The following is a 25,209-nucleotide window of genomic DNA, read 5'->3' as shown; positions in this document are numbered from 1 at the left end:
AAGCGTTCAGTGCTGGGAATTTTGACTTAGGCCTGGAACTAGATTTATTGATGTTCCAAAAGGCACACTGAATCAGTAGCAGTGTTCAAACTAGAATTTGGTAGGTTTTTGTTTCACTGGCATCCTCTTTTATTAACTCACAAAGATTCAGTGTCACATTCTTGGACAACTGATTGCAACTTGTGTTTTTTTTAATTGATGCTTAATGTGAGAATAACGAGAATGTTCGGTAACTTGAAGTAGACATCCACAGATACTTAAATGTTTTCAGTTGAATTTCTGTTTTTCATATGTGGCAACTGATGTCCATGTTTTCCAGCCAGAGGAGTCTCTCGGTCTTCGTGGAAAAGAAACTCTACTGCTTAGCTCCAAGTTTCAGAGTGAAGCTAAAAATCTGAAGAAAAAAAGTGATGGTCAGTTCTTTAGAATTCACATTTCTACTTCTATATCTTTTTCTATATCCTGTTTTGTGGGGGTTTTTTAATGTGCGTGGGGTTTTTTGTTTGGGGTTTTTTGTTTTTGTTTTTTAGCATAGGCTAAGGTAAAATGCTACATACAGATATATATGACTATATACATATTTTCATACAACCAAGATTAATGTATTATGAAGTCATGTAAGATTTCACTTTTTGGGGTAAGTATATAATTTTTCTCTGTAAACATTTTAAAAATTGGCCTTCTATACCTCCTTTACCTCCAAGCTATGCTTTCACAGAATCACAGAATGGTAGGGGATGGAAAGGACCTCTGGAGATCATCTCGTCCAACTCCTCTGCTTGAGCAGGCACATCTAGAGCAGGAGGTACAGGACCACGCCCAGGCACATTTTGAATATTACCAGAGAAGGAGACTCCGCAATCTTTCTGGGCAGCCTGTTCCAGTGCTCTGTCACCCTCACAGTCGTTTCTTTAAATTTCTTAAAATTACTTTTTTTCCCAAATGTTATGAATTAAATCGTATGGGATTTTACAGTAGATCAAGAACAAACATAATTCTTAAATAAAACTATTAATCCAATTTTTTATGTAACAAATCATGGACATGCACAAGTATGTAGGATGATATATTTAAATCATAATAATTCTTACTTGTTCCTTCCACACAGCTGAGGTAGAGTAGCAAGCTGAATTTTTTTGTCTGTACAAAGTGCCTTCTGGCTCAGAGTCCCTCTATAAATTGCAAATTTATTTTATTTATTTATTTTTTTTTTTACTCCAAAGATACCAGCAAGGCATTGAAATCTGCACCATGGAAGCTCAAAAGCATCATGAACACAGACTTTGTGTAGGAGCAGAGACTGACCTAAAGGGAAATTTTGGACAAAATTGGACAGAAAGTGAATGTTTCAGAGTTAAACTGTAACTGTCAAATGGTCTTCACTTTTAATATCAATGGCTTTACAAATATTTATATATTTTATGTAATTCAGACGGACAAAATACATACCCTTTTTTGTTCCTTCTGTTCTACATATTTTTATTTCTAATGAGTGGATTTTGCAAACAGATAGCAAATAAATAAAAGAAAAAACACTTATTTGGCTCCTATCAGATATCACAAAAAGTGAAAAACATCATAAAAATTATAAGAGTGCACAATCATGGAATCGTTTCAATTTATAACCTTTTCCTGACTATGTTTCTACCAATTCAGTCTGATGGAATTGGCCAGAGGATAGCTTTGAATGTAACAGTGGCCACAGGAGCTTATCTGTACATACTGCATTCATTTTGCATTCCTGTTTGTAAAATGCTCTTTCTGTTGAACAATGAAAAAAGTTCCATTGATTAAATAAGTGAATGCTTGTTATCCCTGTACATAGGGTTTCTGTGGGTTGTATGGCATTTGTTTATGCATAGAAAAATGACAGTTATTTCTTCCAACAGGCCTTTCATTTGGATTGAATGGTTTGAACAAAAAGGTAGAAAAGGTTCAGGAAAGTACTAATAACATTGTCAAACTGCTTAATGATTCCCTGTTGACACTAAGAGCATTGCCTAATGGTAAGTGAAATTTATATTGACATTCCCCTTTATCACAGAACTGTCTAGTACAGTTGTAATAAAATCCTGCTTATTGTCTGATTGCAGAGACCTAGCAATAAACTGTACTGGAGACTCATTTAGCCTCTTCCTTTACAAGAAATATTTTCAATTTTTTTAGTAAAGCCATCAAGTGTAACCGGATTATCATATAAGGTCTGTAGTCTGATTCCCATTTCACACTGCTCTAAAGCGGGGGTGGTGGTGGTCCAAAAGCAATATAATTATGCTGATATTGTGAAGAGAGTGAAGTCCTAGAATATTTAATCCCACATGGAGAGAAACTTAATATACGGAACTGTGAGGTTTTGCTTTGTTTTGATATCTTGTTTCAAAATTGTTTATACTGCACTGTGAATCTTATCATCTGCATCTAGATGTTTTCTTGTTGTAAATGCTGACTTCATTTAACCGATCAGAATGTTCTTTCTGTGCTTTTCCAAAACAAAAGAATTCCCTTTTAAAAAAATGTCAAAGGCAAGACCTAGAGTTCATGGAAATTAATAGAGAAAAAGTTTTTGAAGATGTGAATAAGAGGGTCTTAACTTAATAATTTTGCCACTTATTTGCCAAACTTAATAATTTTTTTAAGGTAGAAAAATGCTCCTGCCTCGGTTGTTGGCTTGTGCTGTATGACCAGATTAGAATGCTAAGTCCAAAGCTTTAAAATACCCATTTCAGAACTCAGGCTCTTAACTCACACTAAAGGGTGATATTAGTGATAAAGTTACACTGGATATTAATTGCAGGGTGCTATCTAATCTAAAGCTACCCATTGAAAATTAAGACATTATTAAAATAATGGGACTGTCCTCTTTAACTCACAGCTTAACATTGCTTGATTTCAGTTTTGTTGTTATATTTCTTGAAATTTTCTCTCTCTCTCTTTTTGATTTTTTTCTAATGTGGGCAGAGATTCATGGTGGCGTTGCCCTCTGTATAGGGTACTGGTGGTGAAGAAGGATCCCTGCAGACCTAAATCAGGCCTTCTGTGGCAGCTGCAGCGTCTTTGCACTATTCCAGGCACGGGGGATATAAGGGGCAGGCTGAGATTGTGAGTGGTGCGCTCACTGTATAAGTGATCGTAGCCCAGAGCAAAGGCTGTAATAGACCTTCTGCCTCACCAGCTTCCTGTAGGATTCAAAACATAAGTGTCAGACTACTGACTCTGGGTGAACAGTACTCATTCAAGGAATGTAAACACTATAAGCATGATGTATTCATATAATCTTCCTGTTGGGATAGGCAGAATCAAGTTCCCCATCGCTGCATTCTGTGCCTGTATTATACTCAGAGCTGGCTATGAAAAATAAAACATTTTTTCCTAGAATTCAAAACCTGGATTAATCAAGTCTTTTGATCAAAAGACTTGAAAATTTAAGCTGATAAGCCTGAATTAAAATTTCTGCAAATTCTATTACTTATATATATGTGTGTACTATATTTTATTATTATATACCTCTGTGTGTGTATGAACAAACGTATCTACATCTATAGCTGTATCCATATCTATACCACCAGTTTGGGAACCTTTACTGTGGTTTTTTGTTCAGGCCCATAGCCATGGCCATTTTCCAATCTAATAACTGGGCAAGAGGAGTTGCACCAGCTTTTCGACCCTCCAGTTTCACAGAATATAAACTTCCCACTCCGTAAGCCGTGACATGTTGAACAGTTAGGCAAAATTAGATGACAGTAGGTCTTGGTTTGGAGTTCCCCTCGCAGACTGAAGGATACAAACAAAGAAAGATATAACTCTTACTATGAAAGAAATGTAACTGACAGCATTTCTAGCGTTTTGACTTTTTGTAACAGTGTTGTTATGAAGCCAGTCGTTTATTACTCCCAAGTATGTATGAAAGCTTTGAATTTTTTTTAACCTGGGAACTGTGTTTCAGATACAAGGAAACGCATGCTCAAGGTGAAAGACCTGGCTGTGTCTGCAAACACCAGCGTTGTGGTGGGTTTAAGTCACTTTGGGGATTTCAGTCAAAAGCTGCTGAATACTTCTTCTGCATTGTCCCGAGTTAATGACACGTTGAGGAAAACCAGTGAACTTATAATGGATTCATCAAAAGCTGGTAAGTTTGCTGCTTCATTGCTCTTTAGAAATGTCACTGCTTGCAGAAGCAGTACTAATATTCCATTTTAATAGGCATTAAATATGAGTCTGATGGGCTGAAACTTTCTTCCTAATTCAATAAAAACATGATAACTTTTTAAAAGACCTCTAGAAGAGTCACATGGGATACACTTAAGTATGCATATTCCTTACTGATGTTTAAAATTTCTGAAAACAAAATGATCAGAAACGGGCCACCTTGGCTAAGTATTATAGCAATGAACAGTACATTTCTCTTTCAACAACCTTCTGCAACATTTCATTTATGTTTTTGCAGCAATCACAGCTGAAAAACAAGTTAAAGAAGTTGAAGCACAAGCAAGTCTTCTATTGGATAGGCTGAAACTTTTGAAAATGCTAGAGGAGAACCTGAACAGAAACCTGTCTGAAATTAAAGAGCTCATCAGCCAGGCCCGCAAGCAGGCAGCATCTGTAAGTTCCATCATCCCAGAATTAAGTGGCTTCACTTTCACTTTTATCAGGAAAGCTCTTTGAGATAAAAAGCCTAAGATTTACTGTCAAAACTACCTGGTTGTTCCAGGGTCTCACTGAAATCCAAGAGCACTGACTGATGCTAAAAGCATGCTGGCAGGACTGTTGGTACGTTTTATAGTTTTAGCTTCAAGTTTTGTATTGCATTTGTGAGTTTGTCAGAGCAGCAAGGCAGTAATTTATTTACTATTTCCTTTTGTTTCCCATAAAAATAATGAAATACAATATGTCAGATAGCAATCATGGGGATATTTTGGTGAGAGAGACAAGTATGGGGATGGTGCTGCCATTCTTTTTAAGACAAGATGTTAATTTCTAAGCTTTTTTTAGAGATTGATGTGGGGTGCCTCTGTATAACATCAAGTATCATTACAAATTTTTTAACAAGAATGTTGATTCCATCAATAAATTTGCCATCTATGTCCTGCCATGTTGATATGTTCTTTGCAAGAAGCTGCTGGGCATCCAGAATACTTTAAGACAAATAATATACTTGTTTTTAAATCTGCACCCCTTTTAAAGACAACAAAAGTGAATCAACTGTACTATGGACCTCACTAAACTGTGAGGGGGAATATAAATATACACATATACTATGGGTATGTTATTGTAAGGTTTAGGGGCGGGTTGTTTTAAAAAATAAAAGGCTTTGAGTTCTTTCTGCAAATCTCCTTAATTATGTGGTTATTGCTTCTCTGTCACAGTCTACTGAAGCTTAATGAATCCACTGCAGAAAAGAGGGAGTACTATTTTCTGAAGTGTCATAAACCACAGAGGTTCCTGGCAGGGTTAAAATAAGTATTAGCAAAATCCCTTTTCCAACTTTGAGAATTTGTTCTGTTGTTTTGTAAACTTTTACTAGAGGAGAGAAACTTTATATATCTGTGTCCATACACATATGCACACCTGTGCTTTATGTGTTTAGTTATTACAGGCATATTCAATGCAGTTGATGAAGTTAAGGCTTTTCTGTTTGTTAAAATGGGGTTTCTGTCATTACTCAACCAAGCTCCTTGGCATTTGGCTGCATTTAGCTTGAATCGATGTCCCGTCAGTATACCAGACAGTGTTCAAAAGGGTTAGTGGTATGACAATGGGAATTATGAATTTCTCTACTTAATCTTAGAAAATTTTAACTTGTAATATAATCACAAATGTAATTTTTGAATAGTCATGTAAACTGTGATATAAAAATTTGAAATAACAAAAATTATGGGAGATTGTCTGCCTTTTACATTTTTTAATTTTTTCTCTCAACATAGACTAGAAATTATGTTTCCTTTTTTTTTTTTAAAGGTTTTGAATTTCTGTATCTTTATTTTCTGATATTACTACAGTGGATTTTACTGATATATATGGGCTTCTGACCCAAGATTTATTCTTATTTTCTGAGGTATTTGAATAGTTTAATTTACTGGCTTCAAATCTCCTAACTGAACGAGTGAATCAGATTTCATTCTTTTCTATTTGTGAATCTCTTTGTCAAGTGATACCTAGGAAATTACTAAGATCTAACCCAGGTAGCAGTACTGAGATGGCATGAAAGTATCTCAACAATGGCTTGCATTTGTTGGTCAGAAGCTAAGTACATATTCCAGAAATATGTGCAGCGTACACTCAGACTTGTTTAGATTTCATTTCCTTCTTTTCCCCCCAGATTAAAGTTGCAGTATCAGCAGACAGAGATTGCATTCGTGCCTACCAACCCCAAATTTCATCTACGAATTACAACACCTTAACACTCAACGTGAAAACTGCTGAACCAGATAACCTTCTTTTCTACCTGGGTAGCAATGGAAAGGTACGTTTCTGGCATACATGTACTGAAGGTGATGGTAGTCAAATGTTTTTTAAATGACTATGTACATGTTTTTTCCTACTTGACTTCAAACTAAACATCCAAGTGGAGTCCCCTTGCAGGCAAATGTGTTCGCTGGTGGTAGAAATATTTTTGTGCATTAGATGATTGCAGAGATCCTCAAAGGTAAAGAATAAAAGTACCTGGTTCCTTAGCTTTGCCTTTTGGCCATGTCATGGAACATGAAATATGCTGTGCATTAACCTCATGGAGTGTAACAGTGTTACGTGATGCTTTCATATAGCATGCTGGAGTATATCAAGTGATTTCCTTGGTATCAGAGACAAAGTACTTGAATCTGGCCCTCATGAGCATGGTGCATCCACCCACTTGAAAAGAAGCATGATGACTCACTGTCACACTGCCCTCCTCTTCCTTCCCTCTGTAATCCTAACAAAATGCACAGCTGCTAGCTCCTTGTGGCACGCTATTGTGTGCAGACTTGCAGGTCACTTCACATACACTCAGAATGCATGTTTCTATATCTCTACATGTGTGTGTACGTCATGCTTTTATATATCTATACGGAAAATGTACAGCTACTTGTATATAAGCTGAGTTTTTTGGTTTCATTGAAAGTAAAGATGTATAAAAACTTACTGGGCCTGATTTTGCTAAAAGTCAACTCCCGTAATGTGAGATGTAGGGACATGAATCTGAAAAGACTTTCTCAGTGTTGCATGTTAAAAAAACGCAAAACAGAAACTACGTGTTCGATGCCGTATATTAGAATAAAGCCTGCTGTTTTTCAGACAGACTTCCTTGCCGTGGAGATGCGACGTGGTAAGGTAGCTCTTCTTTGGGATTTGGGCTCTGGATCAGCAAGAGTGGAATACCCTGATTTTCAAATTGACAACAACAAATGGCACAGAATACATGCAACCAGGTAATTAAAAGAAGAATGGCATAAATGTTGGATAGGAAAATTGATTATTTTTTTTTTAATGAGATGGTTGTATTGTAGAAATGTCCAGCTACTTACTGAGTGAACCTGGCATAAACAAGATAAATCATCTTCTGAGTTTTGCAGTGACAAGATTTTTCTTGTCCTTAAAAAGTGAAGCCAATAGCATGAGTTGATGAAGCCTGGTGATTTCTTAAACTATTTATTAGTATTTGTACTTGGCAGGTTTGGAAAAACAGGTACACTCAGCATAGAAGAAATGAACTCCAATCAGAAGCCTTCATCTAAATCTGCATCCTCTCCAGGGACAGCCAGCATACTGGATGTTAACAAATCAACCCGAATGTTTATCGGAGGACTCGGAGGACAAATCAAGGTTAAATTCTGAGATCATTCTGTAAAATGTTTTTATCATGTTTGAGATAGGTATACTTTTGACTTAGAAATAATCGCCTGAGTAGGTTACTTCATCAAGAAATGCCAGGTACTCTGAAGATACAGCAAAAATGCTATAAGGATGTTCTAGTATCCCGAAGTTAATTTTCCCTGAAAATTTTTCCATAAAGTGTTAACCAGGACAGGCTGTGTGTGCGTGCATGATGCATAGACATTGCACAATGGATTTGTTTTTCGTTTCCTTCTTCCATGGCTTCTTTTAGTTTGCCATTATTATTCATGCTATGAAGCATGTAGGTAGGTCAAGGACATAGTTATATTACTTTTCAAACTAAGCAAAACTAATCTATTATGATTTAAATTATAATTGTTAATAGTTATACTACAACGTGGTGTTCTTTTATTATGATTTATATCCAACAAAGTTAGAGTTCAAGCAAAACAACCAAGCAAAAACTTGGCTGCATAATTTTCAGAGTACTTAACATTAATTGTATTCATGAAGTATTTCTTGTCTTCTAGAAATCACCGGCTGTTAAGGTGACCCATTTTAAAGGGTGCATGGGAGAGGCATCGCTGAATAGCAAATCTATTGGTCTTTGGAACTATGTGGAAAGAGAGGGCAAGTGCAATGGCTGTTTTGGAAGGTATTTTGTCTCACTCTTTTTTTTATAACAGATTTAGAGTAATTTACACCTGTAATATATATTTCTGTGCTAGCTAAAAATAACTCAGACAAATTTCAGTGTTTCATTGGTCATTAACTTACAGTTCTGAACACACTAATTCAATGGGCCAATAGTGTCAAGTAATTTAATTGTATGGAATTTTATCACTTTATCACTTTAAATTTAATCTCTTTTTCAGAGAAGTTCTAATGCTGGAGTCTATTTTGTGCATTGAAAGTAGGGACTGCCTATTTTTGAATGTTTGCTTTCCACTAATTTCTAGCAAGACAAATTCATTCTTTCCTAGGATAAGAAACAGTGTAAAGCACTGTTATAAAAAAAAAAAAAATCCATAGGAAAACTGTAGCAACTGAGCTTGCTACCATTTTGGTAATCATTGTGAGAGGAGATTGCAGACCGTACTGGGTTTGTTTCAGGAGCTGAAAAGAAATATGCTTGACCATATTTCCTTTTGCAGAATGTTTCATGTAGGAACAGCAGAGGGTGCTGCTTGATTGTATGACTTATTTTTTGCATGTATTATATTGCAGGGAGAGGGGCTAATAGAACATTTATTGTAAGTGCAATTATGCAAAGCATTTTGATAAATGGATGACATGTTTTATGTAAGAGGGTGCATGCTATAAAAATTATTTTTTCCCTTAAGAAATCATTGAGTTTTTTTCATACATCAGGGAAGAACATTTTTTATCTTGTATACAACCTTCCCCATGGCTAAATCATGTATTGTGAGATTCTGTAATGAAAGTGGCCTTTGGCTGGAATCCTTCAGTTATTCATAACAGACTCAAGCCTCTTAACACACTTTCTAATCGTACTGCCTGGGGGCTGCACCAACTGATCTAACTTCTTATATTTGATATGAAAGTGAATAGAAACCCACAAATCTTCATTTAGCATTTTAAACTCTCTTTTCTACTTCCGTAGCCCACAGGATGAGGACCCTTCATTCCATTTTGATGGCAGTGGATACTCAGTTGTGGAGAAAGCACTCCGCTCAACAGTGACTCAGATAATAATGTTTTTCAGTACCTTTTCACCTAATGGACTTCTTCTGTATCTTGCTTCAAATGGCACTGTAAGAAAATAGATCAGATTCTTAAGCTGTCAAAAACTAGATTTTTAGATCACTTGACGGTTCCTTGCTTTCTTCTTTGTTATTTTTCAGTTTACGTATATTACAACAAGTTGTTATCTTTGTATAGATTATCACCTGTGATTGACATCATAAGCCAAAGGAGTAAAGACAGGAACCCTAGAGATAGCTCTTTAGAGCAAATACTCACATATACTAAGGACAAAATTAAGCAATGAATTCTCCATAATTTGTTTTAATTCTAGACTAAAATTAATGGTTATTCAACTGAAGCCAAGAAAAAGAAACACTAGGGACAACAAACAGTTTTGTTCAATTGGAAGAACCTTTGCAGAATGTAAAATTTTTTGCAACTGAGCTTGCAGAAGGACAATATAATTTTGAATAGGCATATTGAATTACATCCATAAGATGGGAATTCAGTAAACTGAAATAAATGAAATAAAACTCCCTGCAACAGCAATATAACCTAGACCCATCTTCAGACCTTCATTATCATGGCATGCAGTTTACCGCATGCTTAGCTGGTGGTTTTCTTTTCCTGAAGGAGGACAAAGCTTTGTTTACATACAGATTGTTTCAGAGCGACTGCATTATTCATCTACTTTGTTATGTACTCACTGCCCGAATACATTGCACAAAGATATCTGAATTAAGTTTTACAGTGCAGAGGGGGGCACTTCTAATACAATTCAGGAAGTCTTTTTTACTGTGTGAAGAAGCTCTTTGCTTTTTGCAGAAAGAATGTTGTAGCGCTTGATCTGACTAACAGTCAAATCAGATTACTCTCAACTTCATCCAAAAAAAAAATGCAAATGTGACATTTGTTATTTAAACCTTCCTCTGCTGAGTAATCAAGCCTGGTGATGCATTTAAGTAAGAATAACAACAAAACAAAACAAAATGACGTCCGTGTGAGGTACATGTAACTTAATTTTCCTAAACAAAGCGAAGATAAATGTCTTGGGCCTAACAATAGTCTTAGGTACAAGAGTTACCAAACCTTTTTCACAGAGTAGCCCAAAGTAGCCAAAGATACATCCTTTTGGAAGATTTTATTTCCAGGAATTTAATCTTTTGTTTGTTTGGGTTTTTTCTTTTGTTTTTTTTTTTTGTTTTGTTTGGTGTTTTCCTCTCAGAGAGATTTCTTGTCCCTTGAGCTTGTTGACGGCAAAGTGAAACTGACTGTTGATCTAGGTTCAGGACCTCTTGCTCTTACCACAGAAAATCGTTACAACAATGGCACGTGGTATAAAATCTCATTCAGTCGGAACAAGAAACAAGGTAAGCTACAGAAAAGTATCTAAGGCACAGGGAGCATCATTGCAACAAAGTTTGGTCACTTCCAGTACAGTTTCTTTAGCAGCCACACTACGTTACTTCGCTTTTAGAAGGACAGCAGTGTAAATCTTGTGCTTGGTTTGGCACATCTTATAAAGAGCAGGTAGTGCAGACTTTTCCAAGTCTGTATATCAGAGATCAGGTTTCTGTCCTACATTTTAATAGTACCTAGTACAACAGTATTTGGGGCCTAAGTTTGGGAAATAATGCATTACAAATAATACATGTTAATAACTATAACATATATAGCTTTTCCTGGGGAATTCCCCAGATGTGATTTGGTCAGAGAAGAATGAATGAGATTAACAGAATAGCTGGAAGTACAATAAATTACTCATTCTAAAAATAAGAAGGTTGTCCATACATGTTTGAGTCAATGTATACGTTTTCCTTTATTAGAGACAAGATTGCCAAAATGGAAGAATGTGTGTTCGTGTCCTTCTCCAGATCTTTACTCTCTTTTCTCTGCAGGAATTTTGGCAGTCATGGATGCATATAACCTTAATTATAAAGAAACTAAGCAAGGAGAATCTCCTGGTGTTGCCTCAGACCTCAACCGCTCTGATAAGGACCCAATCTTTGTTGGTGGGCTGCCAAGGTCAAGGACTGTGAGGTAAAGGGTCCTCTCGCTTTCCAACCTTTGCTAAGACCCTTGTAAGTAGAGGGCAAGACATCAACAAACCGTGCTATTTCCACTGCAATTAGTGAAAATCAGTGAAGTCTGACATCTTGTTTATGGCCATGCATACGACAGAATTATCTGTCCTTTGCCTTCAAACCTCTAATAAGGTGCTTTTCACTGCTAGGTCTGACACTGTAGTTCAGATCAGAGACAAGCTTCTGTTTTTCCCATCCATGGGTGATTTCCATGACAGTGGCTGCCACAGCAGCTGCCTGCTTTTTGTGTCAGACTGCAGCAAACATTCATCACTGCTGCCTGGAACGATGCTCCTTTGATCTCTACTTATGTGAGCCTTGAGTTTTCAAGTTGGCATTTATGGGCAAAACTGTGCATCAGGATAAAAGTTCTTTTTCAGAAAGGAATTCTTGTAATTCAGTTCTGAAACTTGGAACAGAGGAGAAACAGTTGTGAACAGTTCAACAAAAAATTACAAATATGTATTTTATGACATGTCTCTAGTTCATACTTTTTGTATTCCACATCCCTGCTGAACTTGTAAAGTCACATTTCTTCCAGAGGCTTCACTTTGGAAGGATAAACATGGCAACAGAAAATCTAATTAAACTGTCTGCACGCTCTTGACAATAAAGTAAATTTCAGAACAATATTGGTCCCTGCACAGTTATTGCAGAGGTGCAGAATTTTTAATCTTAGCTGGCATAGTAGCCTGTAAGGGATTATGGTAGGACAGCCTTAGATTTCTCTCACTTAAACCTGGAAACAAATTAGGCATCCTCCAGACTTAAGAAATGAATAGGAATCCCTAGGAATTAGAGAGATACAGTTACCCTTCACACAAAAGCCATTACATTTCAGCTGAAGATCCACCCTAAAGTTTTGAAAAATTACCTGGCCTGGCAACACAGCTCTACACAGTTGTATGTTTCTCTTTGGGGAGAATGTTGTTTGACTCTTTTTAAGATAAAAATTAAAATCTGCTGAGTAAACTCCAAATTATCCCTGTTTTCACTTATGCTGGGCTGACTGCATTCTTTAAAACAGATCTTTCTTTATCTTATTGAAGAGAATTTAATCTTTTCTCCCAGAAGATTCCAAATACTACTCCTTGTTAAAAAAGCCTTATTTTGTGTTTCAGGAAAGGTCTTAATAGTAGAATGTATGTGGGATGCATCAAGAATCTGGAAATATCTCGTTCAACCTTTGACTTGCTTAGAAATTCATATGGAGTAAGAAAAGGCTGCGTACTGGAGGTAGGAGATTTTTAGGTTTCGTGACCTGGTCTTTATTGTTACTGAACAATGAATAGTAATGTTTGTGAAAGAATACAGTAAGTTGAAATGGGTTCATCTTGAATAATTCTGAGGTAATCTAATCTATACTTGAAATATTTTTTCTTACTGCATGCTATGTAGGGACAAAGTCAGTAATTCTTTCTCTTCCTCATAAAATAGCCTATTCGTAGTGTGAACATCTTGAACAATGGATATATTGAGTTGGGACCTAAGTCCTTAAGCCCAGAATCAGAAATGATGGCAACTTTTGCTACAAAGAACAGCAGTGGCATCATCCTTGCTGGACTCAGCAGGGGACCGGAAAAGCGACGGCGTAGACAAGCGCATTTGGCAAGTACTGAAAACAAAGATTTTTTGGTTTTGTATTTGCCCTTTTTATTTTGTGATAAAAGTTAGATTTTTATGACTGCAACTTGAAAAGAATGAGAAAGAAACATTTATTCGGCTTAGGAAGGCCCAAATACAGGGGCTAGGTGGGGAACAGAGGATGTTCATTGTAGCAGAGGAGAGGTGAAGGATCAGTTAGCAGAGACCTATTATGGTTACTAGGACCTAGAATGCTTTTGCAACAAGGAGGACACATGAAATGCACCCGAAGTATTGCTTTCCACTTCTGTTAGTCAGAAGTAGTTATTTAAGGATTTGAGATGAACAGCTATCTTGTATCTGGTGAACTGTTTTGGAGCTCCTGGAATCCAAGGATGAAGTCTTAGTAGGAATACCTGCCCCTTCTTATTTACTTCCTCTAAGGTGGTGGTGGTATAAAAAAAATCTCCTGCCTTTTAACCCGAATTTTTATCGTGACCAGAGAAATTGCCAGCTTTCATGTTTTCCGTTAGAAGGCTTTGCACTCTGAGAGGTACCAACACCTGCCTACTAGTCTTTGAGTTTCATTAAAAAGTTTGTTTACAACAAAGCTGGAGGTAATTTTTTCCAAAGTATGTTCTATTTAAACACTGAAAAAGTGACAGGAAATTGAGTTACAGTTAAATTAATCTTCTGATTAAATCCACAGCCCTTCTTTTCCATCATGCTGATTGATGGTCATCTTGCAGTGCATGTTAATGCTGGAGATAGAGCAAGTACTAGAAAAGTAATTCTTAAGCCTGCTAATGGAACATACAGTGATGGACAAGAACACTCTGTCATCCTAATCCGGAATAAGAGGTACATGTGACTGTGAAGAGTACTGCCTGTTTAATTAGTGTATGCTGTTGTCAGTTCACTGCGCTCTCTGGGAAACTGCCTTTGCTGGTTCATTAGGCGAAATAATCAGGGTTGTGTTTTTCTGCTTGTCATGGGTTCATGGAGGCATTCTGATTTACATGGTAATTGTATACAACATACAGCCACTGATGAAGTTGTAGTTAAAAGCTCTCAAAATCTCTAAACAGCTTGGGCCACTTGAGTAAATATACTAAATAGTATTAGAAAAACATACAGCTATCAAAATAATTTGGAAAGAAATCTATCAAAATAATTTAGAAATATATTTGACAAAACTGTACATGTTAAAAGTTATCTAAAGAAGAAGGTCTTCTAGTTTCAAGACATTGAAAGGATTATCAAAGTGCTGGAATCTTTATTTCTTTGAACAGGACATTTTTGAGGCTGAAAGGAATGATTTTCATATGAAAATGAATGTCTAAGGCCCTTGTTGAGTGTTTTCCCTGCTTTTATCTTTTTCAGGATCATAACTGTACAGGTGGATGAAAGTAATCCTGCAGAACTGAAGCTTGGTTCATCAGCAGAAATGAGCCCCATGAATATTTCCAACTTCTATGCTGGTGGTATTCCAGCAGGAGATGGCATCTTAGGGCTAAAAATGGCTGGCTCCTTTCATGGCTGTATCAGCAATCTTATTTTTAACAAGGAGTAAGTCAGAGAGGAAACTGCCCTGTTCTGGAAAACTGTGTATAGTAATTATTAATTTTAGTTTGTAATCTCTTTCATGACGTTGTCCATTTGCTTGGTTTTTAACATAACACAAGCATGATACTGATGATTGGGTGTTATCCATTTTCTGCCTGTTATATTACCAGCTACATTTCCAAATAGCATCAAAAACGTCTTTAATGTACATAGAGACACTGCACAAAATGGCTGCTTTCTCTACTATAGTTTCATCTGCATTCACAGACAGAATGGTTTTCCAATAATATTTTCTGTTAATATTGTTCTATTGACAGATTATTTGCAACTTCTTAATCTTTTTGTCCCAGCATGCCACTTTTTAGTGCTTTTGCCTCTTACTAGTGAAAGGCAGAATCACAGAATCACAAAATAATACAGGTTGGAAGGGACCTCTGGAAATCATCTCATCCAACCCCCCTGCTTGAGCAGGGGATACCTAGAGCAGGGGGCACAGGACTGCATCCAGGCGCACTTTGAATATTACCAGAGAAGAAGACTCCACCACCTCTCTGGGCAGCCTGTTCCAGTGCTCTGTCACCCTCACTGGAAATAATTTTTTACTCATATTCAGGTGGAATTTCCTACGTTCCAGTTTGTGCCCATTGCCCCTTGTCCTGTTGTTGGGCACCACTGAAAAGAGTCCAGTCCCATCCTCTTGACACCCACCCTTTAGATATTTATAAGCATTGATAAGATGCCCCCCTCAGCCTTCTCTTCTCCAGGCTGAACAAACCCAGGTCTCTCAGCCTTTCTTCATAAGGGAGATGCTCCAGTCCCCTGATCATCTTTGTAGCTCTCTGCTGGACTTGCTCAAGCAGTTCTATGTCCTTAAACTGGGGGGCCCAGAACTGGACACAGTACTCCAAGTGTGGTCTCACTAGGGCAGAGTAGAGGCTCAGGGTCAACCTGCTGTCCACCAGCACTCCCAGGTCCTTCTCAGTGGAGCCGCTTTCCAGTAGTTCAACCCCCAACCTGTACTGGTGTATGGGGTTGCTCTTGCCCAGGTGCAGGACCTTACATTTGCCTTTGCTGAATTTCATCAGGTTCCCCTCGGCCCAGCTCTCCAGCCCGTCCGGGTCTCACTGAATGGCAGCGCAGCCTTCTGGTGTATCAGCCACTCTTCCCAGTTTTGTATCATCAGCAAACTTGCTTAGGGTACACTCTGTCCCTCTGTCCAGGTCATTGATGAATATGTTGAACAGGACCAGACCCAGCACAGACACCTGGGGAACACCATTAGTGACAGGCCTCCAACCAGACTCTGCACCATTGATCATGACCCTCTGAGCTCTGCCATTCATCCAGTTCTTTATCCACCTCACTGTCCACTCATCTAATCCACACTTCCTAAGCTTACCTATGAGGATGTTATGGGAGACACTGTCAGAAACATTGCTGAGATCGAGGTAAGCAACATCCGCTGCTCTCCCTTCATCTACCCAGCCAGTCATGCCATCAGAGAAGGCTGTCAGGTTGGTCAAGCAGGATCTCCCCTTGGTGAATCCATGTTGACTACTTCTGATAACCTTTTCCTCTACAAGCCTGGAGATGAACTCCAGGATGAACTTCTCCATCACCTTTCCAGGGATGGAGGTGAGGCTGACTGGCCTATAGTTCCCCAGGTCCTCCTTCCTGCCCTTTTTGAAGACTGGCATGACATAGGCTACCCTCCAGTCCTTGGACGCATGTCCTGTCCTCCATGACCTTTCAACAATGATGGAGAGTGGCTTAGCATCAGCATCCTCCAGCTCCCTCAGCACTCATGTATGCATCCCATTTTGGGGCCCATGAATTTGTGAGGATCCCATTTGGCTAAATGATCTCTAACCCAATCCTCAACCAAGGGAAAGTCGTCTTTTCTCCAGATTTTCTCTCTCACCTCTGGGGGCTGGGATGCCTGAGGGCCAGCCTTAGCAGTAAAGGCTTGAAGAAAAGAAGGCATTCAGTAACTCCACCTTCTGTGACCACCTCATTCAGCACCGGGCCCACTGTTTCCCTAGTCTTTCTTTTACTACTTTCTTTTACTACTTTTACTACTTCAATTACTTATTTGAAGAAACCTTTTTTGTTATCCTTGACATCCCTTGCCATATTTAGTTCCAAGTGGGCCTTGGCCTTCCTCTTTGTATCTCTGCATACCCTGACAATGTTCCTATATTCCTCTAAAGTGCCAGTCCCTTTTGCTGCATACTGTAAACCTCCTTCTATCTGATTTTTTCTAGAAGCTCTTTGCTCATCCATGTGGATATCCTGGCTCCTTTGCTTGACATCTTCTTCACAGGGGTGCACCAATCTTGATCTTGGAGGAAGTGTTACTTTAATGTTGTGCAGCTCTCTTGGACCCCCTTACCTTCTAGAGCCCTAACCCATAGGTTTCCTCCAAGCAGGTCTTTGAAGAGGCCAGTCAGATGTCTTGATGTCCAGGGTTGTAATCCTACTTGTTGCCCCGCTTCTAACCATGGAGGATCCTGAACTCCTCCATCTCATGGTCACTGCAGCTGAGGCTGTCCCCAGCCCTCACATCCTCAACCAGACCTTCCTTGTTTGTTAGTAGAAGGTCCAGCAGCACATCTCGCCTCATTGGCTCCTCCACTGCCTGAGTCAAAAAGTTATCCTTGATGCTCTGCAGGAACCTGCTGAATTGTGTGCACCTCACCATGTTGCTTTTACAGCAAGTATCAGGGTGGTTGAAGTCCCCCATGAGAACCAGGGACTGCAATTGTGAGACTACTTCCAGGTGTCTGCTGAAGGCCTTGTTGACTTCCTCTTCCTGATCAGGTGGCCTGTAGCAAGTGCACACAACAGTGTCACCCATATTTGCCTGGCCCTTAATTTCTACCTGTAAGCTTTCAACTCATTCTTCCTCCACTCCTAGGCAGAGCTTGGTACATTCCAGTTGCTCCCTCACATAAAGAGTAACTCCCTCAAAGAACCTGTAAAATACTCTATTTGTGCTTGGGAAATGTAGGTATTTGGGTTTTCACCTCTTAAAATGTAGGTTTTTTAAAACACAGGCTTTTGTATTTCACGACTTCCATGAAGTATGAACATGTGGATATGGACAGCTGCTTTTTGTCAGAGAAGCCTAAACCAGCCATACAGCTAGAAGACGTTGAGATTAAACCCGAACCTCAGGCTTTACCAGTTCCCCTGAGGCCTCTTACAGATACAAAAAAAGTATGTATTACAGCAAAGCTCTATTGCCTCTTCTATGAAAATGTTCAACAGTAAGATGCATTTTAGCTTTGCGGAGAATTTTCAAAGTATGGAATGTGTATATTTCCTTCTTCTATGGTACAGAATGGTTCAATGAATGTGGATTTGAATTTATTATTTCTTATAGAAAAACTCTGGTATAAACCTGTGTAGCAGCCTGTTGGCCCTTTTGGAAGGAAGCCATAGTTAGGTTTATCATTGTTCAGGCAGCAACACCAGCAAAGAAAAGAAAAGAAAAAGTGGAGTGATAATCCCCCAGCAGAAGGACTCGACAGTAACTATGATCTTTAGTGTGTTCCTTCCAAAGTGGCTTTATGCTGAGATTTTCATTAGTTCTGCAGTTCATCGTTCACATTTTCCTGGTCGCACACATGCAGTCTCTGCTCTGTGTCAAAGAGGAGGCACAAACCATTCCAGAGACACACAGTGTCTGAATGCAGCTTGCATGGCACCTGCTTCCTCTCACACAGTCCCTGTTTCCGAGAGAGAAGGCAGCATTACTTCTCTCCTTCTGCAGCTGCACATCTTTATAATGAAGTGTTTCCAAAGCATCCTGAAATCATTTTTCTGTGGCAACAGAAAGCAGGATTTTATACATTTCATACAACTGCTGCTATAAAAAGAAATAAGCTGTCCTTAAAGCTAAAATATAGCTTTGGCTCATACTCTGTTATTCAGCTCTGCATCCCCCAAATCATAACAAGAATGTGCATCCTCACTAAATGGGAAAATATTTCTACTAAGTCCATAAGATTTTCACACTGAAGTTGTACTCTGTCTTCCAGCATTTGTTATCAAAAGGGCTATCAATTAAGACAAATGGTGAATGACTACTTCTCAAACTACAAACATTTCTCAGTAGGAAAGGCCAGTGCTGTCCATGAGACATAGCTTAATCATTAAAACTAGTTCTTTTTGAGCCTAAAGATAGCTCAGAATGATTTGTAGTTCAGCTAATAGATGTTGCTGTGTACTTTGTGGTTATCATGTGGCTCAGTTTTGCTCCACAAAGTTCTGCATAGACACATTGCAATTCAGCACTTGCAGGTCAGCACCTGATACTGTTCTTAATAAAGTCCTTTCATTAACAGGTAGTTTGTGCAAAAGATGAGCTACCTGATCATGTCCAAGGTGCCCATCAGTTTGGACTTGCCAAAGGTAGCCACTTGACACTGCTCTTCAATCAGTCTACTGTCAGGAAGAAGTGAGTATATCCTGAATCACACATGGACACAGTGTGTTATGTTGTAATGAGCTACAAGAAGTGCAGTGATGGTTTTCGTGAATGATCACTGCATTGCCAGCTTTGAACATGGCCATCACTTCAGGTGTCTGCAGGTTCCTTGTGGAAGAAGGTATCACGACCACTGCAATGTAATTAATGTGTCTTTCCCAGGTTTGTGGTCACGAGTTTAACTCACAGTCAGAGTTCTGCTTTTTTTTTTCCCCCCTCAGACTTAAGAGCCCCACTGTACCTTCTGAAAGTACTTTGATTTCTGTTTTCCACATACAGAGCTCAGCTGATCCGTGCTCCTTAGACTGATGCAGATAGCATTTTGCCCACTCTGGATTTTTTGCAATTGCACCATCCATGTTTGCTTCACTCCCCAGATTACTGAAGGAGCTAAGACTACTGAGATGAATCATTCTGTTGAGACTTAATGTGTGATAGCCTTTCTGCTGCTCGTATTTGTTTGAGAGGCTCCCAGAAAGGTCCCCAAAACACTGTATGCAAGCCGCTTGCATATGCTTTTAACTCAGGAAGCCTCTGCAGGCATTGAGAAAAGAGCCTTTTTTCTTCTAGTCCTTCTGTTGTAACTATGGAACATAAGGACATTGCAGAGGATTGACGCTATGTAGTCTGAACCTAGTGTCTCCATAATAAATAGCTCAATCAGCTCCTCTACCTTATAAGCCTCCCTCTGTTCTCAGTCTGCCCATTATATCCCAGCAAGCCTGGCTGATAGTAATGGATGCCATCACATTATCCTGGAATTCATTCCTTTCTTGGAGCAATAGGCAAACCTGCAGTTGCGAACAGCCAAGCCTGTCTCTCTTAAAGCCCAGCTCACTCTGTGACAAGCACTTTTTCTGTCTCTGACAGACACAACACTGATTTCTATTATGAAATACATTATAGGTCGTGCTTTCTGAGGATCAATGCAAATTCTACTTTTCTGGCCTTTGTAATAATAAATTTTCTTTCATAATAATAAATTGGTTGAGGCTGTTCTCTGCCTTCAGAAAAGATTTTTATCAATGCGGAAGAAATATCTTTCAGTAATACTGAATTTTTATTGTCTAGACTTTCTGTCCAGCTGAATCTCAGAACCTTTGCCTCCAGTGGCCTGATTTACTACATGGCTCACCAGAACCAGGTTGATTATGCAGCCCTACAGCTTCATGGGGGACAGCTCTATTTCTCATTTGATCTAGGCAAAGGGAAAGCAGTAGCTTTTCACCCTGCCATTATCAGTGATGGAAAATGGCATACGGTAGGTAGTCACCAATCTTGTACTCCATTTTCTCTTCCCTGGAGTTACTGGTTTTTCCCTGCCTTTCCTGTATGCTTTCTGTATTGCAAAGGCAAACAGGTTTTAACCCAATCATAAAACCATTCAGATAACTTGTGTTTGAGTATTATTATTTCTTTTAAAATTTTCATTAATTATGCATCAGTTCCAGCATCCAACTACTGTCAACTATCTCAGATTATTTAGAAATAAAATAGTTCACCAACTATGTAATAATACCAGAGAAGAACCTAGCAGAGTGGTCTAGAAACTCTGACTTTGTCTACAGAGAGCTTTCCATGCACTATGTCATCAAAGACCTGCAACTTGAGTGTGTGACAAGGTGAAAGATTTGTGGGTGCACAGTTTCTCCTTTCTCCCACTTACCGCTTAATCTGAGCATGTCATAGCAGCTAGTGCTAATAGGGAAGCACTCTCTTTCCTTTCCTTGGTTGATGCAACATGAGAAAGGCAGGCATTTGGAATGAATGGAGGCTGAGGGGGAGGACTTGGCACCATTTTGGTGGCTACAGCTTTTAGGTGTCACATGGCATTCAGTGACTTTTGTATAAAGGCTTTATGTCAGCCCTTATTGGCCCAGTTCCTCTGAGCAACCCACCTGCTGCTGGCTCTGGCTTTCTTTATGAGAAATGACTATGATGTCTGCATGAGTTTTAAAAGCAAATCTGACCATGTAACTTTTCCTTAAGGCAGGTGAGGATGATGATACTCATCCTGCTAAGCTTCCCTTCCCATGTCCATATGTGAAGCCTTAACTCCAGAAAGTGGCTTCTATGGGACAAAGCATTGATGACACAAAGCTGTTCCATCTCCTAGGTATCTTGGGAATCAGCAGAGTGTTCTTTTTGCTTTTCATATATAATCAGCAGAAGAAAAAAACAGCAAAAGCTAACATAAAGAAAGCAAATGTGGACTTCTGTCAGAGAGAGGTATCACAGTTAAGCTCTGCTGACTATCCTGAAAGGAAGAACGCTCCTGGATTTACAGCTGCATATTTAAAATTAACTATACTCACGTAAAACTCATACTCACACTATCTACTTTTTATGAGATGAACAGGTTCGATATGAGAGCTGACCTGTTTGCTACTCAGGACATAAAAACATGAGCTTTAACTTTTTTGGCAATTAAGGCTGAGTCACACCACTTCACAACTTGGGGTGATTATTGCAGTAGCTCTACAGTCAATTTGAGCTAATGCACTGCTGCCAAAAGAAGCTTTTCTTCTTTTCATACTCTGCTATCTGCTCATATCACCCTGCTGTACTACTTTATGCCCTTACCAACCCAAATGTTCATGAAGCCTCATGTTGAACCTAGTCAGGATTCTGAGTGGGGCTAAAAGTAAGCAGGAAAGACTAAATGGCTAGCTGACTTTATTTGAAGTCCCTCATCTGCATGTGGGTAATTGCTTTAGTGCAAAGAAGGCATAGGGTCATGAATGAACAAGATGGACAGAAGCGGAAAGCCTTTTGGTCATAGCGAATTCCGCACTGCCCATCATAAAATTACAGTGTAGGAGCGTGCACTTCAGAGAGCTAAGATGGCTCAGCCGGTGGGCAGCACAATAATTGCAGAAGACCAGTGCAGTACTCCCTTCTTCAAAGTCAGTGATGTGCTTGTATCCTAAGGCAGTAAACTAGTGGTTTTAAATGATGATTGTTAAGACACTGAAAAACTTCCACAGGACAACCTGCAATCATTGAGAGCCCTTGGGGAGGCAAGGAAGCAATTTAGCTGCTCGGTTGCATTCTGAAATGGTCTCAGCCTCACAAGGAATTTCAAGAGGATGCCTCTACAGTATGTTAAAGCAATCTAACCACTAAAAAGTTGTCTTGCTTGCTTCTATGGCAAATGATGACTGGGTAACTGATTCATCTTACTGATTGATGTTTGCATGTTCTCATTTTTTCCAGGTAAAGACAGAATATATTAAAAGAAAAGGTATAATCATTGTGGATGGACAGGAATCGGCAGCAGTCAGTGCTCTTGGAGATGGTAGCACTTTGGACGTGGAGGGGAAGCTCTACGTGGGAGGGCTCCCCTTAGACTATGTGCCGAAGAATCTTGGGAATGTAAGAAGGTTTGGGGTGGTGAGGCATCTCTGACATTTTGCAATACTGGAATGAGTGCACTGCATCAAACCCAACTAATTCAGTATCCTGTCTCTGACAGGGGCGAAAAAAAAAAAGTACTTAGGGAAGGAAACAACAAAGAAAGTAATGACTCTTTACCAGATAAATCTTTCCAGCTTTCTATTGCTTAGTGACTCTAGCTAGAGGTTGTATCCTTGTGTTTCAGTAATAGCTCTTCATAGATTTTAATTTTTATTCTATCAATCTCTCTGTTAAAAATGGATGTAGAATATAACTTCCTGTGTTTCACAGTAAAAGATAAAAATAAGACCTAGAATCTCAGACATTTTTGTACCCAAGTCCTATTTCATTCAAATAAGAATTATGCACCATAAATATCTCTGAAAGGCCGGGTTTAGCTAGATGAGATTAAAATGTACTTTTTACACATGCTTTTAGAGGGTAGGTTTTTGTCACCTTCCCCCTTGTGCAGGCCATTATCTCAGGGAGGATTCCAGTGATGATAATGATGTTTCTCAGTTCCTGGGTATACTTTCTTCGCCTGTGCTTTTTAATTGGATGATGGGGCTAACAAATATTTTAATACTTTCAATCTCCAATTGCTGCAAATAGTCATAGTGAGAAATTCTAATTAATCTTTGTGCTGGATAGAACTCTGGTGATCTATACTTGCAAAATGTTATACAAAATCTTAATTTACTTGTTAATTTGCTGAAGCATATTAGGAATGTCTTTAACTGTTGGGAGTTTCCCTGCTCACGTTCACGAAATACAATTCTTCCTATATATTATAGAGAGTGTATACTGTGTTTCTAAACAATATTTATTTTGACTTTAAGACATTTTGTACATTTGTAACTTTATATAAGTATATGTAATATACTTTTATATATATATTTATATATATATATATAATACTTATCTAATTTATTGGAAAAGTACACTTTGTGCTGGGTTAAAAACTGGCTGGACGGCCGAGCCCAGAGAGTGGTGGTGAATGGAGATAAATCCAGTTGGCAGCCGGTCACGAGTGGTGTTCCCCAGGGCTCAGTGTTGGGGTCGGTCCTGTTCAATATCTTCACTGATGATCTGGATGAGGGGATTGAGTGCACCCTCAGTAAGTTTGCAGATGACACCAAGCTGGGTGGAAGTGTCGATCTGCTGGAGGAGAGGAAGGCCCTACAGAGGGACCTGGACAGGCTGGATCACTGGGCCAGAGGCAACAGTATGAGATTCAACAAGGCCAAGGGCCAGGTCCTGCACTTGGGTCACAACAACCCCATGCAACACTCCAGGCTTGGGGAGGAGCGGCTGGAGAGCTGCCTGGAGGAAAAGGACCCAGGGGTGTTGGTTGACAGCCGGCTGAACATGAGCCAGCCGTGTGCCCAGGTGGCCAAGGAGGCCAACAGCATCCTGGCTTGTGTCAGGAATAGTGTGGCCAGCAGGATCAGGGAAGTGATTGTGCCCCTGTACTTGGCACTGGTGAGGCCGCACCTCGAGTCCTGTGTTTGGTTTTGGGCCCCTCAGTACAAGAAGGACATTGAGGTGCTGGAGCGTGTCCAGAGAAGGGCAACAAAGCTGGTGAAGGGTCTAGAGAACAAGTCTTATGAGGAGGGGCTGAGGGAGCTGGGGTTGTTTTATCTGGAGAAGAGGAGGCTGAGGGGAGACCTTATCGCTCTCTACAAGTACCTGAAAGGAGGTTATAGTGAGGCAGGGGTTGGTCTCTTCTCCCTAGTAACAAGCGATAGGACGAGAGGAAATGGCCTCAAGCTGCGCCAGGGGAAGTTTAGGTTGGATATTAGGAAAAACTTCTTCATCGAAAGGGTTGTCAGGCATTGGAATAGGCTGCCCAGGGAGGTGGTGGAGTCTCCATCCCTGGAGGTATTTAAAAGAAGGGTAAATGTGGTGCTTGAGGGATATGGTTTAGTGGTGGACTTGGCAGTGACAGGTTAGCAGTTGGACTCAAAGATCTTAGGGGTCTTTTCCAACCTTAATGATTCTATGTTTCTATGTAATAATAGGAATGTAATTGCATAAATATTTTAGATCCTGCTGTGTTTTGTTCAGAGAATTTTTTATTTACAGTAACATCAGGTGAATCACTAAGAGGGCATTACAGCAGTTTGTATTGCACATTAACTTCTATATTTCGATATGCTTAGGTGACTCACAGTATTCCTGCCTGCATTAGTAGCATGACGATTAATAGCAAACAGCTGGACAACGAGAGCCCTGTCTCCATCTTTGCTGTGAATAAATGCTATGTAACAGTGCAGGACGGTACTTTCTTTGATGGGAGTGGCTTTGCTGCTCTTGGTAAGTGTCATTAAATGAAAGCAGTACCTTACTGAATTAATGTTAATGAAAATGTACTATTATTAGGTCTTGCTAGAACTGTGTGTAATTAATTGACTCCTCACACAAAGAGAGCATGCCCTGCATATGTATTTCTAGCTGAGTTCCTTTAACTCCATATGTCCAAAAGTGGCCTTTTCTGCAAAGGGCCATCTTCCACCACAAATGAAAGAGCTAATGATTCTAGCACTGGGAAAGAAATGAACTACTTCTTTC

The 25,209-nt window shown here is 39.3% G+C and overlaps 1 protein-coding gene across 2 annotated transcripts in view; it reads left to right on the top strand.

Annotated features, from left to right (window-relative positions):
- The window catches only part of LAMA1 (laminin subunit alpha 1), a 110,908-nt gene that overhangs the window by 81,892 nt on the left and 3,807 nt on the right, over positions 1 to 25,209 (top strand). For both annotated transcript variants that reach the window (XM_064442969.1, XM_064442970.1), the window contains exons 41-60: positions 320 to 413; positions 1,890 to 2,006; positions 3,944 to 4,126; positions 4,445 to 4,599; positions 6,317 to 6,460; positions 7,270 to 7,403; positions 7,647 to 7,797; positions 8,340 to 8,464; positions 9,434 to 9,584; positions 10,742 to 10,886; positions 11,415 to 11,556; positions 12,722 to 12,836; positions 13,038 to 13,208; positions 13,894 to 14,045; positions 14,568 to 14,753; positions 17,807 to 17,969; positions 19,100 to 19,212; positions 20,314 to 20,503; positions 22,459 to 22,617; positions 24,801 to 24,954. In XM_064442969.1, the coding sequence (XP_064299039.1) occupies positions 320 to 413; positions 1,890 to 2,006; positions 3,944 to 4,126; positions 4,445 to 4,599; positions 6,317 to 6,460; positions 7,270 to 7,403; positions 7,647 to 7,797; positions 8,340 to 8,464; positions 9,434 to 9,584; positions 10,742 to 10,886; positions 11,415 to 11,556; positions 12,722 to 12,836; positions 13,038 to 13,208; positions 13,894 to 14,045; positions 14,568 to 14,753; positions 17,807 to 17,969; positions 19,100 to 19,212; positions 20,314 to 20,503; positions 22,459 to 22,617; positions 24,801 to 24,954 (2,944 nt within the window). The remainder of the gene's footprint in view (positions 1 to 319; positions 414 to 1,889; positions 2,007 to 3,943; positions 4,127 to 4,444; positions 4,600 to 6,316; positions 6,461 to 7,269; positions 7,404 to 7,646; positions 7,798 to 8,339; positions 8,465 to 9,433; positions 9,585 to 10,741; positions 10,887 to 11,414; positions 11,557 to 12,721; positions 12,837 to 13,037; positions 13,209 to 13,893; positions 14,046 to 14,567; positions 14,754 to 17,806; positions 17,970 to 19,099; positions 19,213 to 20,313; positions 20,504 to 22,458; positions 22,618 to 24,800; positions 24,955 to 25,209) is intronic.

The sequence above is a fragment of the Phalacrocorax carbo genome, chromosome 2, assembly GCF_963921805.1.
Source record: "Phalacrocorax carbo chromosome 2, bPhaCar2.1, whole genome shotgun sequence".
Lineage (NCBI taxonomy): Eukaryota > Metazoa > Chordata > Aves > Suliformes > Phalacrocoracidae > Phalacrocorax > Phalacrocorax carbo.
This window is presented reverse-complemented; position numbering and strand designations above follow the sequence as displayed.